The sequence below is a fragment of the Condylura cristata genome, unplaced genomic scaffold (genome assembly GCF_000260355.1).
Source record: "Condylura cristata isolate star-nosed mole 26May11 unplaced genomic scaffold, ConCri1.0 scaffold00001, whole genome shotgun sequence".
Lineage (NCBI taxonomy): Eukaryota > Metazoa > Chordata > Mammalia > Eulipotyphla > Talpidae > Condylura > Condylura cristata.
In genome coordinates this window covers 20,174,727-20,190,200 of record NW_004567102.1, presented here as the reverse complement: position 1 = coordinate 20,190,200, position 15,474 = coordinate 20,174,727, and the positions used below count along the sequence as shown (strand labels likewise).

Here is a 15,474-nt window from a genome sequence, read left to right as displayed (position 1 = left end):
TTTTGAATCATGAGTGATTTTTGAATCATGCCATGTGGGTCAGCTACCTGGCTGGGGATTGAATTCATGCTGCAGTGGCTGCAGATAGCTTCATAGTGCTGAGACTTAACTCCTTGCATCACCAAGGAGAACTTGATATGATGTTTTTAGTTATATTTTATCTGCCTTAGAATTCCATATAAATGAAAATATATATCCTCCTTTTTCTGTCTAACATTTTGTTCTACATATTTTGTGATTCAATGCATGTCATAGGGTATGTCTGTTATTCATTCCTTTTTGATAAATATTTTATTATGTGGTACTCCATAATTAATATGTCCACTCACCTGCTGAGGGGGTATTTTTAGTATATATCCAGTTCTAATTTCTATGTTGTTCCAATATTTGTTGCTTCCAGTTTATTTGATATAGGTCATTCTCATGGGGGCAATGTAATATCTTGTGGTTTTGATTTGGATTTCCCTTACAAAAAGCAATGTGGGGCATTTTTTTTCATGTGTGTGGATCATCTGAATATCTTCTTGGAGAAGAGCATATTCAGGTCCTTTGTCCACTTTTTTTTTAAATTGGGTGTTTGTTTTATTGTTGTTGATTTGAACTCAAAAATCTCATTTGTCCTATGTGTGATGAGCAAGTATCTTTACCTGGTATGTATGTTGCTTTTTTGTTTTTATGATGGCTTCTTTCTCTGTAAAAGCCTTTTAGTTTGATGTAGCCCCATTTGTTTAATTTGTGTTTTTGTTTCCCTTGCTCTGGAGTTGCATCCTCAAGTACTTCTTTGTAGCTGATGTCCAGGAGTATATCATCTATGTAAGAACAGGTCTTGCATTCAAGTCTTCAATTTCTTTTGAATTAATTTTTGTGTATGGACTTTAGAAAGGATTTAGTTTCTTTTTCTGACATTCAGCTGTCCAAATTTCCAAGTACCATTTGTTAAAGAGGTTTACCTTTCTCCATTCTGTGATCATTGTTCCTTTGTACATATTTGTATGAGTTTATATCTGGACTCCCTGTTCTATTCCATTGGTCCAAGTTTCTGTTTTTGTTCCATTTCCATATGATATTTTTTTGATTACTATTTCTGTATAGTATAATTTGAAGCTAGAGAGTATAATACCTTCATTTTTCTTATTTTTTCTCAGTATTGCCCTGGGCATTTGCGTTCTGTTGTAGTTCCATATAAATTGTATAATTTCTCTATTTTCTTGAAAAAATGTCATTGGAATTTGATAGGTATTACATTGAACCTGTGAGTTATTTTAGGTAATATGACCACTTTATCCATGTTTGTTTTCTCTAATTCATGAAGACAGGATATCCTTCCATTTCTTTGTGCCTTCTTTTATTTCCTTTGACTGTTTCTTATAGTTTTTGATGTATAGGCCCTTCAACTTTTGTTAAGTTTACTAGCAGGTATTTATTTCATCTTTTTTTTAAAAAAGATTTATTTATTTGTGCATACAGAACTGGGGTACAGGCCAGAGGCACAGGGGCAGTGAGAGGATTCACCAGAGACAGAGTGGAGAGCAGAACAGGTAGATCAAGAAGTACACTGCTGAGGGGAGCAGTGGGCGGGTCAGGAGAGGTCTGCCGCACCATGTGGTCACCTCTGGGGCAGGTGGGGATCGAACTCATGCGGAAGTGGCTTTCGATTCTTAGTGCTGTGCTTTAACCTGCTGCACCATCAGGGAGGGCCTATTTCATCTTTTTGCAATTGTAAATGGGATGTCATTCTCTTTCTCACTTTTTGTTTAGCATAATTCCCTCCAGTTCTACCCATATTATCAACAATTATCAAGATTTCATCTATCTATATCTATATATTTCTGTTTATAAATATAAATCTTTATTATATAAATGTATATATATGTGTGTATATCAACTCAATAGTATTTCATTGTATATCATATCTTCTAAATCTACTCATGTTGGACAATTAGGTTGCTTCCCTAACTTGGCTACTCTAAATAGTGCTGCACTAACCTAGACCAGTCTACATTCACACCAATAAAGTGTTAGTGTACTTTTTTCTGTACATCCTTGTCCACACTTGTTGTTTCTGGCCTTTTTGATATGAGTCTTTCTCACAGGTGTGAGGTGGTATTTCACTTTGGTTTTGATTTGAATTTCTCTGATGATATTACTGTTAATTATTTTCTTCTTCTTACTTCTCTTTAAAAAAAAAAAAAAAGAGTTCATTTATGCATACATGAACTGGGGTGTAGGCCAGAGATGCAGGGGCTGGTGAGCGGATTCACCATGGGTGAGACAAGAGAGGTCTGCTGCACCATGTGGGCCATCTTCTTGCTGTGGATCTACCTTGTGCTGCAGTGACTACCCATAGCTTCATATTGCTGTGACTTAACTCTTTGTGCCACTAGGGAGGCCCTCACTTTTCTCTTTTAGGCCCTCTTGTCTTGAGATGTGTGACCATCTGTTTCGAGTCTCTATTTCCCGAATTTTTCTATTTCCCTTTTCTTTTTCTTCTTGTTCTAATAACAAGATTTTCTCAACTATAACTTTTAGACATTTTAGTGAGTGACCAGTTCCTTCCTTCTTGTTCTTTAAATATTCCTTGGTCTTTTTTTCATGGATCTTTCGTCTGCCTCCTTCTTCACCTGTTTCCTCTAAATTTATTTTTGTCTTTGTTTTGATCTGTTTTCTGTGTTAGTGGGGTTCCTCAAATAATTGTACTCTCTTCAGCTGTGCCCATTTTCCCTAAATTGAGAACTTTGGTTCAATCTCTTTTGGAAGAAAATCTCTTTTTCCTACTGTGATGAGGAATGATAGCTGCATGGTCCATGGGATGACTGTATTTGTGACTTTGTGGACCAGTAGGGTCTTTCGGTAGGCTTTGACTCTACCTTCCTACCACCACCAGTACTACTATAATATCATTTGCAGGTATAATTCCTGAGTTTTTACAGCTTTGTGATTCAATAATTTGACATTTCTTTTAAATTTTCTGTCTCTAAAGATATTCTTCAACTAACAATGGGGTTCTCATTTAACACATCTAGCTGTAGGATATCATCACTTAATTTTGCTATGTTAAATATGTAAAATAATTGTAAGTTGAACCAACAAAAGTCAGGACCCCAACTTCCATCACAGACACCAGCTTTCAGTTTTCTGTTGTTCAGTCATCTGTTGTTCAGCTTCAAAACTTTTGGCATCTTTTAGCTGATGTTGTCTTCTCTGGAATTTTTGTTGTCCTTGTGCTTTCATGCATTTTAAATTTACTTTTGGTGGGGTTTCAAGAAAGGAAGAAATATTCAAATATTTAATGTACGCTTTTGCTCTTATTTAAGTGACACCAGGAAAAACAGCTTTTGAGTCTACTAAATTTTATTAGCTACAAGAGTTGAGCTTTTGGTGATGCTTCGTTTTTCCTAAGTGTACATTCATTCTATTAGTTTAGCTAACTTAATACTTTCTTTCATATCATTCTTGGTCTGATCAATGAAATATTATTCAAATGTTAGCACACATAGACACACACACCTTTTGCATTCTGAATGGCTAGAATGGCATGTCTACGCTACCATGTTCCTTATTGGTCTTTACTTAAAAACAGCCCTTATGCTTCATTCAGAGTTATTTAGGAGCATGACTGAATAGAAGATAAACTCCCAGTATGCATTTTTCTTTTAGAGCTTTTTCTTACTTGGTATATACACAGAATTTGAACTTTCCAGTATCTTCCAAATTCCCAAATATAGCTTCACAAAGATTTCTACTATTACCATACTACTTTAAATTTTAAAACTTTCCCATTTCCCTCAAATCCCAGTCTTTCTTTATTGCACCTGTTTTTTCCATAGCACTTGTCACCAATTAAAACATTAAGTAATTAATTACATAATTATTTAGGTAGGTATTGTTGCATACACTTTGAGAGAAAAAAGTCTTTATTTTATTGATTAGTTTTCCTAGGGCCATAGGATAGTAAGTAGGTCTTTCATAAATATTTGTTGACTAATACATGCATGTGTGAAAACGATAGTGGGAGATGGCAGGTCCTGACTTCTTGTCATCTGAAGTCCAATGAGTGTAGTGGAGCAAAAAATACTAAATAAATAATAGATTATATATAGTTGCATGGATCAGTTAGGAAAAAACAGGCAAGGGAAGGGAACACAAAATGTTGCTGAGAAGTTGAAAATTTAGATGTGTAGAGGAGAGCAGGGAAAGGATGAATTGGAGTGCAGGTTTGAAGTGAATCCATGTGGGTGAGGAAACAACCTGTACAAAGACTGTTGAAAAGTTGTACAAAGACAGTACAGAGAATGTTATGGACTGAATTGTATTCTGCCTAAAGATATTTGAGTCTTAATCCGAAGCACCTCAGGATGAAACTTTATTTAAAGATAGGTCTTTACAGATGTAATCAAGTTAAAATTGGGTCATTAGGATGGGTCTTAATCCAAAAATACTCGGATCCTTATAAAAGGGGGATAGGTTGGGCACAGAAACAAGTATATAGGCAGGGCACTATGTGAATATCCACATTATATTGCCAGGAGATAAGGAGAGAGAGCTTCTCTAAGTGCCCTCTGAGAAGGCATGGTTCTGTTGATATTTCAATTCTGGAATTCTAGCTCCAGAACAGTGAAACTATGAATTTGTTGTTTAAGCTTCTCACTTATTAGTACTTTGTTATGGTAGCTCAAGCAAACTATTATATGGAAGTTATGAGTGATCATGAGAAGAGAATGCAATGTAATGATAAAGACCTAATGAAGTGGGATCAGAGACAATAGAGAGGGAAAGTGAACACAGTATGTAGACTGAAGCCGCTTAAAAAGTTTTCCTATAAAGAGGGGGGGGGGGAAATAAGCTGAGAGGAGGAGAAGTAAATGGCCTGAGAGGTTTTTAAATTTTTTCTTAAGTGGGAGAAATAATAGTATTTCTGATGTTGATAGTAATGATGCATTAGAGGAGGAAAATTTGAATTTTTCAAGAAAAAGTGGGAAGAATCTTCGGAGCTGTGTCATTGGCTAAGCAAAGGAGGATGGATCTGATGTACAAATGGAGACAATTGCCTTTAGGTAGAGAAGAGGAGAGGACATGGAGCGAAAGTGTAGCATCTATAAGCACACATGCAGGGGTATGAAAATTTCCTCATAGCCTCCAATTTCTCAATGAAATAGGAAGATGTCATTAGCTGAGAGAGAGGCTACAGGAGGAGGTAAAGGTAGTTAGCAGAGAGAAGAAAAGAGAGGAGGAAATGAAAGCAATCCAGGAATGTGAGAGACAAGACACTGGTCAGAGATATTTTTTTATACATACTATTAAAACTGACTTGCTACTATTTCATCTAGAATTTTCTTATCTAAATTATAATAAAATTTTGTCTACTTTTGTTTTGGTGTAGGTTTACAAGCAAACTTTTGGTGCTAACACACAAAAAAAAGAGTAATAACAATTGCCATGATTAAACACCTATCCTGTACCAGGAATGTTACAGTATTTCTCTAACTATCTCATTTAATCTTTGTAGAAATCAATTGTAATAGATAGCCCTCATTTTATTTGAGGAAATTAAAACTAGGGATGAAGGCTTGGCAAAGCGACATGGCCAAAGTTGTATAGCTGGTAGCAAACTTAAGATTCACATCTAGGTCTGAAACTCCCCAATCAATACTTTTAATTACTAATAGTATTTTATACTAACTTTACAAAAACAGACTTTCATCTTACTTTAAATTCTAGAACAAAATTTTGAAATCTTTGAAAATCTTCAGTTTCAAAAATGAAATATTTGAAATTGAAAAAATAAAGAAATAATGGTTCATTAATAGAATAAACATCTTATTTCCATGCATATGCAGCTGTTTCTACTTACAACTATATAAACTATTCAATTTAGTAAATATTTTGAGGAAAGTCATTCATTAACGTAAAGTTTTACTCTGTTAATCTTGCTGTCACATGTACTATGTCTCCTATAAATTCTGCCTTCAAAAATATTCTCGAAGTATCCTCTGTCTTTCTGAAGGCAGCATTGTGTTAGTTGGTATTACTAACGTATCAACCAGCCAGTTCTTCCTAACTTCTTCTGCTGCAAGTACTCATTCTGCACACGCAGCCAAAGGGACTTATTTTCAAGTGTTCTGCGTATTTACTGTTTACAATAGAACGCCTGACAGAACATACAGCTTACAAATTTTCAGTTGTACAAAATAGTACATTATGCTTAACTGCAAATAGAAAACTTAATTTTTGAAAAAATAAGCAGTTAAGCACAATATTGGGTCCTACAAAAAAGCATTATATCAAATGCTTTTAAATTTGCTTATGCTGATCTTTCCCCTTTATATGCCTATAATGAAATGTGATTATTTCTTCAAATTAACCCTGCCAATGCCAAAACCAAAATTTAATATGTGAAATCACTAATTGCAGTGATTCTGAAATGGGTGACAACAGACCCATTTTCTAGTGCTTTTCCTTGCAGAAGAAAATGAAATGAGTACATCATCAACACCTCAACACATTAATTTTGTTTTACTAACCTTTTCTCTCTAAGATCTAGTGCAGTGAGTGGCCTATATTAAATGCTCAATAAATAATCACTAAATATTACTAAATGAACACCTTTGGTATTGTGTGAGACTAACTTAAGATATTCTAGGCAATTAAGTAGATGCTTTGATAGAGCACTTCTGTATTAAGATATGTAATCATTGATTTTCTTAAAATGTGCTTTTTTGAGCTAAAGTACTAGTTTTCTTTTCCACTCTTTACAGCTGATTTGCAATATGTCTCATTCATCATTTGTTTACTCTTTCATCTAAAATATTGTCAATTTTCTCAAAGGTTACCTTGAAGCATGACCAAAGACTGTCGAAGTCGGCTGTTTTCTTTCCGGGTGTTTGTTAGTTTTTGTTTCAGATTTTTTATTTTCATGCATAATTCTTCCTTGGACAACTCTGCTAAAGGTTCTTCATCTTCACTGGAGCTCTCCCCAGGCAGAAAAGCATTTCCCGAAAATGGGTCTCTCTAAAATACAAGGCAGGCACAACAGAAGAGGCTTCAAAGCAACTTTTATGGTTTAGCCCATGTTCTGTATGCTGACAAAGAATTCATTACACCTACAAATTTCTGTTTTCCTGGGGATTTCCAGCTCCAGGAGAGGAGCTGGGCCCTACTTAGCGACTAGCTCAGCTTAATCTCCCCATTACCTAGAAGTCAGAATAGAGGACGAGCGCCAGAGTTTTATGCCCATCTCTTTCAATGCAGAAATCAGGATTCTGACTTTCAAATATCAGTAAAAAATACAAATAAGAAAGACAGTACCAGAGTAGAGTCAATAAGACAACCAACTTTGTAATTTATCTCCAATCTTCATTTTCTCCTAACTCTTCATTCACAGCTTTGCTGTAAAGACTATTCTATGAAGCCAGTTTTGAGGTTTATTGCATCAGAGAAAAAAGAGAAATGATTCATGTAGACAAAGAATTTATGTTCTATGTTTAGAAACAGTTTTTAAGGTCAATTGCAAGAAAATTGTCTCAAAATACATGCTCAAAATACAGTCAAATCCAGACTGTTTTGAGACAGGAATATTCTCAAAGTACCAAGCTAAACTTTAAATATACATACATACATACATATATATGTGTGTGTGTGTGTGTGTATGCATATATACATATATAGCTAGCTAGATATAGCTATATATAGATCTCTATTTGTATGTATAAATTCAAATCTGGAAAATTGTAGCATAGAGAATGTATGAAGATCCAGATTTAGAAGTCTGGAGTAATAAAGTTTCTTAAAATAAATTTTAGAGTAAAACAGATAAAGGCACCACATAAAGGAAGTTCCTTCTGCATCTGGAGGGAAAAGACATTCAGGAGGAGCCTATAGAATAAAGAGCAAAGCATGGGAATCAGAGTCAAGTGTCTTTATCTTTTCTTGCACTTGCTTTTTGGGGATGAGGGGAAAGAAGATGGACCACAGGGGTGTGGTAGAAACATTCAGATAAATGAGGAGCAGTCCTAGAGCAGGAGGGTTGGCTCCTTGCTTCTTAGTGCACTGTGAGTCCCTAAAGAGGCGCTGTGTCAGTATATGATCAGGGTAATGTGGTATCTCTCTGGGCTGTAGATTAGAAATGGTCAACACTGGTGTTCTAGACAAAGGGCCTAGAGACTCAAGACTCAGGTTTAGGGAATACAAATAGACCCTGTGTCCTGGTCAGGAGATAGGAAAGTGCTGAGGGAATGGGTGAAACAGAATCAGCTTAGTATGCAGCCAGAGCACACAAGATGCCAGAACTGTATAAAATATAGTCACGGCACCAGGATGGCACATATCAACATCTAGTGCCAGTAGAGCCCCAGGGTCCTGGGAAGACAGGTGATAGTAATATCAACATCTAGGAAACAGTCATGGGAATCAGAATCTCCACAGAAGACTAGTAACTCTCTCCAGATGCTGGAATGCTCTGTAAGAGTCTTGAAAGCTTGGATTACTTCCCAGGAAAAATATTGCAAGTGGAGAGGGTGAGAACTAAGGATCCACTGAGGTTTAAATCCTGTCGTTATACTAATATCTTAAAAGAACTGTTTCAAACTAGAACCCTATGATGAACTGCAGACAGCACATTAGAATATATGTTCTAGTTCTTGCCACTTTTAGCAGGTTCCTACAGGAAAGAAATAAGCATCAGTGGAAAGACATAAAGTTAATGGACAAATATCATATTGGGACCGGTATCTGCAAAATCTAAAACCACAGAAAACTGATTTCTCTTGTAGTATTTGTGCAAATAATGAAGACTAGACCAGAAATCCCACCACAATCGACTATGAAATTCAACAGAAAAGATAAAAATCCAATAAGAATCTGCACAGTGGCAGAAACTATAGGTTATCTCCAGGTATTTGTTCTCTATAATAATAGGTTTTAATTTTTATTTATTTATTTTAAAGATTTTATTTGTTTATGCATATAAGAACTGGCGTGCAGGCCAGAGATGCAGGGGGTGAGAGTATGAGGAGATTCAGCAGAGACAGTGAGGGGCAGAACAGGCAGATCTAGACATACACTGCTGAGGGGATTCACAGGTAAGACAGGAGAGGTCTGCTGTACCAGGTGGGCCATTTGTCTGGCTGGGGATAGAACTTGTGCTGCAGTGGCTGTGGATAGCTTCATAGTGCTGTCTTTTAACCCCTTGCACGACCAGGGAGGCCCCAACCAAAAGTTTATAGTTCTACAAATAGCTGTCAGCTGCAGACTACATTTATCAGATTCCCATGCAGGTCAGTATGCTTCTATGACTAATTTCTTGCCAAGAGAACATGAGTAGTAGCCATGTATACCACGACTGCATCAGGACTTTGACAGAATGGGCATGCCTTCTCCTGCTTTATTCTCCTTTTGATTTTGGCGGAGAGAAAAGATGATAACAGGAAAAGGAGTAGGCATCTTACTCAGAGATAGTGGCTGAGTGTGGAGGAAGGTAAAATAAACAAGATTAGAAGGATCCTGAGTGTTGTGGAGCTGTTATAGCTAGATTGCTCTTGTTATTACGTGAAAGGGAAATGAACTTTCATCTTGTATATGTCACTGTTTTCGTTGACCCTTTCTGTAGTTTCTGTAGCACATAACTGATCCCATTTTTGCTATCTAGAAACAGTATTACCCAAAACTTGACATATGTCTGAACTGCTTAGAGGTTAATTTATATCAAGAAGAATACAGGTGTAACATTCTGAAAAGCTGTTGACTCTTGTTAAATCTTGGTGCCCCCCCCCCCGAATACCTTGGAAGGCAAACTGTGTGTCCATGGAGCCTGGAGAAAGAAAGAATGCTGGTGTATATCAGCAGCTTCTTGTCAGTGATAGCCAGTTTGCAGAGATGGAAATTTATCTTCTTCTATTAGTTCTTAGAATGTAGCATGCAATCTAAATTAACTGAGTCCAATAATGTCAAACCATTGAGTTTGAGAAAGTTAATTACTTCTACTTCTAAATAGCAGGAGACAAACTATAACCATAGGATTCCACAGAAGCTTCTCTTTTAGTGTTCTTTGCTCAATATTGAGGGGCCCGAGAGGCAATCATTGGATTTAGTATGTCTCCCCCATGCTCTTTGTTTTATTCAACCTTTAGATTACTGTCATAAGTTAGAGGGCAAAGATGCTGAGAACAGATATCATCATAAATGAGGAGAATGTTCAGATTACTTATGAGCAAATAAGATCTCATAGTTACTTGCAATGGAAGCAAATAGAAATAAATAATTTGGAAAGCTATTAAGTTTTGGAGGAAAACATTTGCTAAAGGAATCATAATAATGGCCTGTAAGAGCATGTAGCTATTTAAAAAAAAAAAAAAACATTTGGAACCCAGTTTTTTTTTTTTTTAAGATTTATTTATTTATGCATACAAGACTGGGGTACAAGCCAGAGGTGCAGGGGCAGTGGGAAACCTCACAGAGATAGAATGGGGAGCAGAACAAGCAGATCAACAAAGTACACTGCTGAGGGGAGCAGCTGGCGGGTCAACAGAGTTCTGCCACGCCATGTGGATCACCTCCAGGGCCAGGGATTGAACTTGCATTGAAGCAGCTGTGGCTAGCTTGCAGTGCTGAGTCCTACCCTATTGTGCTACCAGAGAGGGCCCAGCATGTGGCTACTTTAACCCTCAAGGAACCACTGGACCCTCAAATCTGTATTAGAACAGCAAAATGAAATATTTCCTCCTATGAAATATTAAAAATGACAAATATGGATATAAGTGCTAAGTTTTGGTGGGGAAGTACAAATATAGGAGCCCCTTATGTTTGCGGCTAATGAGGATATTCTGGAAAGCAATTTTATGGTATCTAGTCTAGATACCAACTAGAAATTATCATGTAACTTAGGAGTCATAAAACACTTTCTTATGTGTTTATTCTATTTATAGGAAATTTTAACAATTTCTTAAAAGAATATTTAAGAGGTATTATTTTATTATTATTTGTAGGGACTATTATTTTGTCCAGCAAGATGCTGGAGGCATCATTGGAAGAAGGGTAAGTACACTATCTAAACTGTGGAGTAGTGAGATGCAATAGCTAATAGGCATAACAGTAATATAGACAGATGTCAGTTAAGTGTTTCTGAAAAATTAGAAACAGATCGAGGTGTACATTATGATACCATTGTATCACCAAAATGATGTAGCCATAATGTTGCACAGTGTATGCACCCTGGTTTGTAATAAGAAAAAGATCAGAAAGACCTCATATCCATCTTTGGGGGCTAGTAAAACAAAACATGTTATGTATACACAGTGGAATAATATGGAACAGTAAAAAGGAAAATCCTTTGTACTAGTAGAAAGATCTTCAATATACATTAAGTTAAAAACTTAAAACATAATAGCATACAAAACAGCATACTTGGTAAGTTCCTCTTTGTGGAAAAGAAGGGTAAGACTCTACTTATATTTGCTTTATTTGAACAGAGAAACAGTTGAAGGATAAGCAAAAATGAAATTAGTTGATTACCATGGTGGTCATGGGATGTGAGAATAGAGTAGATGGGATGGGAATATGAAGGAAACTTCAAAATTTAATATGAAAAATATTTTAATTGTGACAATGGGTAGTAGGCATCTGAAAAATGAAATAGGATCACATGCAGGTAAAACATGCACAAATGCATGTATTACAAAGACACATAAAAAGATACAAGATAAACACATTGATAGGTTTTTCAAAGTATAGGAATATGGGAGTGGGGAATTTTTATCCAGAAAGTGAATAAATAAAAACATAAAAAGTAAAATTAGTAATCTTAACCAGAGCAGTGATGAGGATGGGCCACAAACTGCTGTTGAAAATACCTTTTAGTGAGGTGTTTTAATTTGTCCACCAGTTTTTAAGAGGAAAAATGTTTTTTAATAGTTTGCTGATCATTAATTTCACAGAATATTATATTTCACATTTTTGGACAATGGGTTAATAGGCCATACTTAAATAGAAGCAAATAAAAATGTCTGCTTGTTCAATATTAAAAATAACATGAATTAAATTCCCAGCTGTATAAAGACTTAAAGGGGAGAATTAATTAATAGAAGAGGGGAAATTTCAATATATAGAATATGAATTATGAAAGGCATTATGGACTTAACATTGATCTAGAAAATAAAATTGTACCAAGGCAATAAAACACCAACCTGTCCTTTATCCATGTCACTATTTGCATTCTCTGAATCCATTGTCTCTGTCCTTTTCCTTTTTCCTTTTCTAAGAGTTTGGGTATTGGTAATTTCATCTGTTTGTAAAATCTTCTGCATTTTCTCAACTAATTATCAAAGATTTTCTGCAACTGTAGAAGGGAATGTCCATGTAACTGGTACTATTCTTGATGTAGCCCCAAAGTTAATGTTTTTCCTTAAAAACAAAACCAAAAAAAGGATACATAATATTTTACAATTGTGTATTTCATAATGGCACTACCCACTCAATTATCTTTTATTAAATGTTTTCATTTATGTCTCCACAAGTTTATATAGTGGTACAAGATTTTTCTTGTTAATCAGTTAAGAGAACTCCAAACAACGGAGAAACATGCATTTAGGCAAACAGTTTTTCAGAGGAATGAGGTTACATATCTTTAGGAAAAAGACATTAATACTAGCATATTGTATCAAGAACAAAGCATTCCAAGGGAGATCAATAAGAATTGTTTGAAGATTATTTTGTTCTGTTTTTTGGGATATATTAAAGTTTTGAGACAGAAGATTTTCCTTCGTGTAAGTTGAAAAACAGTGTTGTAAAGAATAGGAATAAATATTTTGAAGGCAACAGTACATTTTACAGAAATTTTGAGGGATAATCATCTTTCGAACTTGACAAATTAGATGACGATATGATATGGTTGAAAAGATTAATTTTAAACTTTTGCTATGTAAAGATGATATAGCACATTTGGTCAAAGTATCCTTGTCACTTGAGTATATTGGCTCATTTTCATGAAAAGATAGTTAATATAAAGTTAAAATTTTAAATAAGTTTGTCTGAAACTCAGACAACAATGAGTTTCAAAGGAACCTCAAGAAATATGTGGACTATAAAGCAGAAGGTAGCAGGCTTATTATAAAATTACACCGAATAATTCTTTCATAAATTATGGTCTTTTTACCTATTTTTAAAGAGATTAATTATCTTCTATTCCAAGTTAAAAATAATATGTGGGGTGGTCTTGTCAAACTACTCTGTGACTCTGAAGACTGACTAAGTTTTCAAATAGGTGAATAGCACATGAGTTAACACATAGGTTTAGTCTGTCAAATCTTATAAATATCAGACATGATACCTAATATCAAGCTTAACTAATAATCTCAGGTGCAAGCAAATCAAGAAGTACAGGTAGAGTCTGGAAAGGTCTAGGGCATTCTGTTGATTTTGTAGGTACTACATTCTCACACTATATATGTTCTCTGAGGTCTAGAAAAATAGATGAGGCTTGTAAATGAGGTTTTAGAGTGAACTTACCCAACAGGGTGTGTTCAAGTTGCAATGAATCTCCCATTTACAACTCAGAGTTGTTTAGTTCACATGACATTCTCTAAGACAGTTATAAATCCATTGGTTCTAGGATTGCCATAAGCATCTTGAATCAGAGATATATAACTAAGAACATTCCATAGATTAAAAGAAAAAAAAAAAAAAACAAACAACTACTCCTAACAGTTATCATTAGTGTATTCACCTAAAGCAAAGTTAAGAAACATTTTTTAAAAAGTCTCAGATAGTAAATATTTTAGACTTTACAGAACCAAGAGTCAAAATTGAGAAAGTTAAGTGGATTTTCATATAGTGAGAGAGGAAATAATTTTTACAAAATTTTATTCATAAAATTAAAAATATGCCAATAATAACTGAGTAAACTTTTTGTAAAACAAGTCTACTAGTCAGAATGGACTTACATAACACATTCAAGGTATTATTATCACTAAAATCAATTACAAGTCCCCATTTACTAATGTTAAGTATAGTGAAAAATTATATATTTCATCTTTATAGAAATGCCTTTTGCACTTATAGTTATTACCATATCCTGATATTACTTCTAACTTATAATTTTGTAAATTGAGAAAATGATGCTAAAAAATCATCATTTAAGCCAGCTGGAAGTATGTGTTCAGTGTTCTGTAGCAAATTCACAATATTGTGCCAACATCACCAAAAAATTCCATGCCTTCTAAAATGAACTTATAATTTATTTAAGCATATTCATCTCTTAGCAGAACTTTATTAAATTCTCCTCTTGATATTTGCCTTCTCGTATGTCATTATTTCTCAGATTAATTACTTTCAAATAAAGGTTAGGTGACAGCTCCTCAGTCACACAGAGAAATGTATTTTCCAAAAAAGGAAATTTCCTTTATATTTGTATTGTGTTTAAAAAGGAAATGCTACAACTGTAATTTTAACTTGCAAAATCTATTTAGTGCAAATATATGTGAGATGAAAATCTTATTTTTTGTTTTAACTTTTGACAGAATAGGAAGTGTATAAAGCAGCTTAACTTTACTTTTGAGTCACATACTAGTGACTAAGTGAGGCTTTCCATGTAACTACCTATTTTGTGATAATTTTTTAATGAGTTCACTAAGAAGCATTAAGTCTGCAATAAAAGCTAATTTCTAAAGTTATTCAGTGTCCCACAAGAGTGATTGAAGGAAGTTCCCATTCACAAAAATTTCAATCAGTGCTGACCTCAAACATTTGCGGTAAAATTTTACCAGTGTTTGGGCTACTGAAATAAGTAGTCAGACAAGTTAGAATATTCATCTTCTGTTTCAGAAAAAAATTCATTTAGCTAATCTTAGTCAAGTCCACCAAAATGAATGAAATGCACTGTTGACACTATTGGTTCAATAACATATGACATTTACAGAAATTGTCATTGTGATATTAAAATATATATGGAAATACAAAGACATTCAGAATAACCAAAATAATGTTGAAGAGGAAACTTAGAGTACTTACTCTTTCCAATTTCAGAACTTGCTATACAGTGATCAAAACAGTGGGGTACTTGCATAAGGTTAGACATCACTGGGATAGAAATGAGATTTCAGAAATAAACCCTTACATCTATGGTCAACTGACTTTTGACAAGGACTAAATGTCGACATGAAAAAGAACGAACCCTACCTTATATCATACACAAACAATAACTCACAGTGACATACTTTAATATAGCAACTAAAAGTAAAAACTCTTAAAAGAAAACATGAGAGTAAATTTAGTAATCATGGCTCAGGCAATTCTTTCATAAATATGGCAACAGAAATATTCATTTCCCAGATGATAGTGTCAAGAAAGTAAAAAGACAAGACATGTTCCAAGGAGTAAGAGCCCTGGATAAACCCTAGGGAGAGCAAGAGGAAGAGCCCTTGGGGAGTCCTTCCCCCATTCATTTAATGAACTATCATCTCCTGACCCCTTCACTTTTCCACCCCA

At 34.8% G+C, this 15,474-nt stretch overlaps 1 protein-coding gene across 6 annotated transcripts in view; it reads right to left on the bottom strand.

Moving 5' to 3' along the window:
* The window catches only part of BEND6 (BEN domain containing 6), a 39,709-nt gene that overhangs the window by 11,898 nt on the left and 12,337 nt on the right, over positions 1 to 15,474 (bottom strand). For 4 of the 6 annotated variants that reach the window (XM_004673592.2, XM_012724094.1, XM_012724099.1 and 1 more), the window contains exons 2-3: positions 12,177 to 12,393; positions 6,831 to 7,008 (exon numbers count right to left, since the gene is read on the bottom strand). In XM_004673592.2, the coding sequence (XP_004673649.1) occupies positions 6,831 to 7,008; positions 12,177 to 12,296 (298 nt within the window). In that variant the 5' untranslated portion in view covers positions 12,297 to 12,393. Of the gene's footprint in view, positions 1 to 6,830; positions 7,009 to 12,176; positions 12,394 to 13,497; positions 13,616 to 15,474 lie in introns of all 6 variants that reach the window. The other 2 variants (XM_012724089.1, XM_012724091.1) reach the window with 2 other exon arrangements.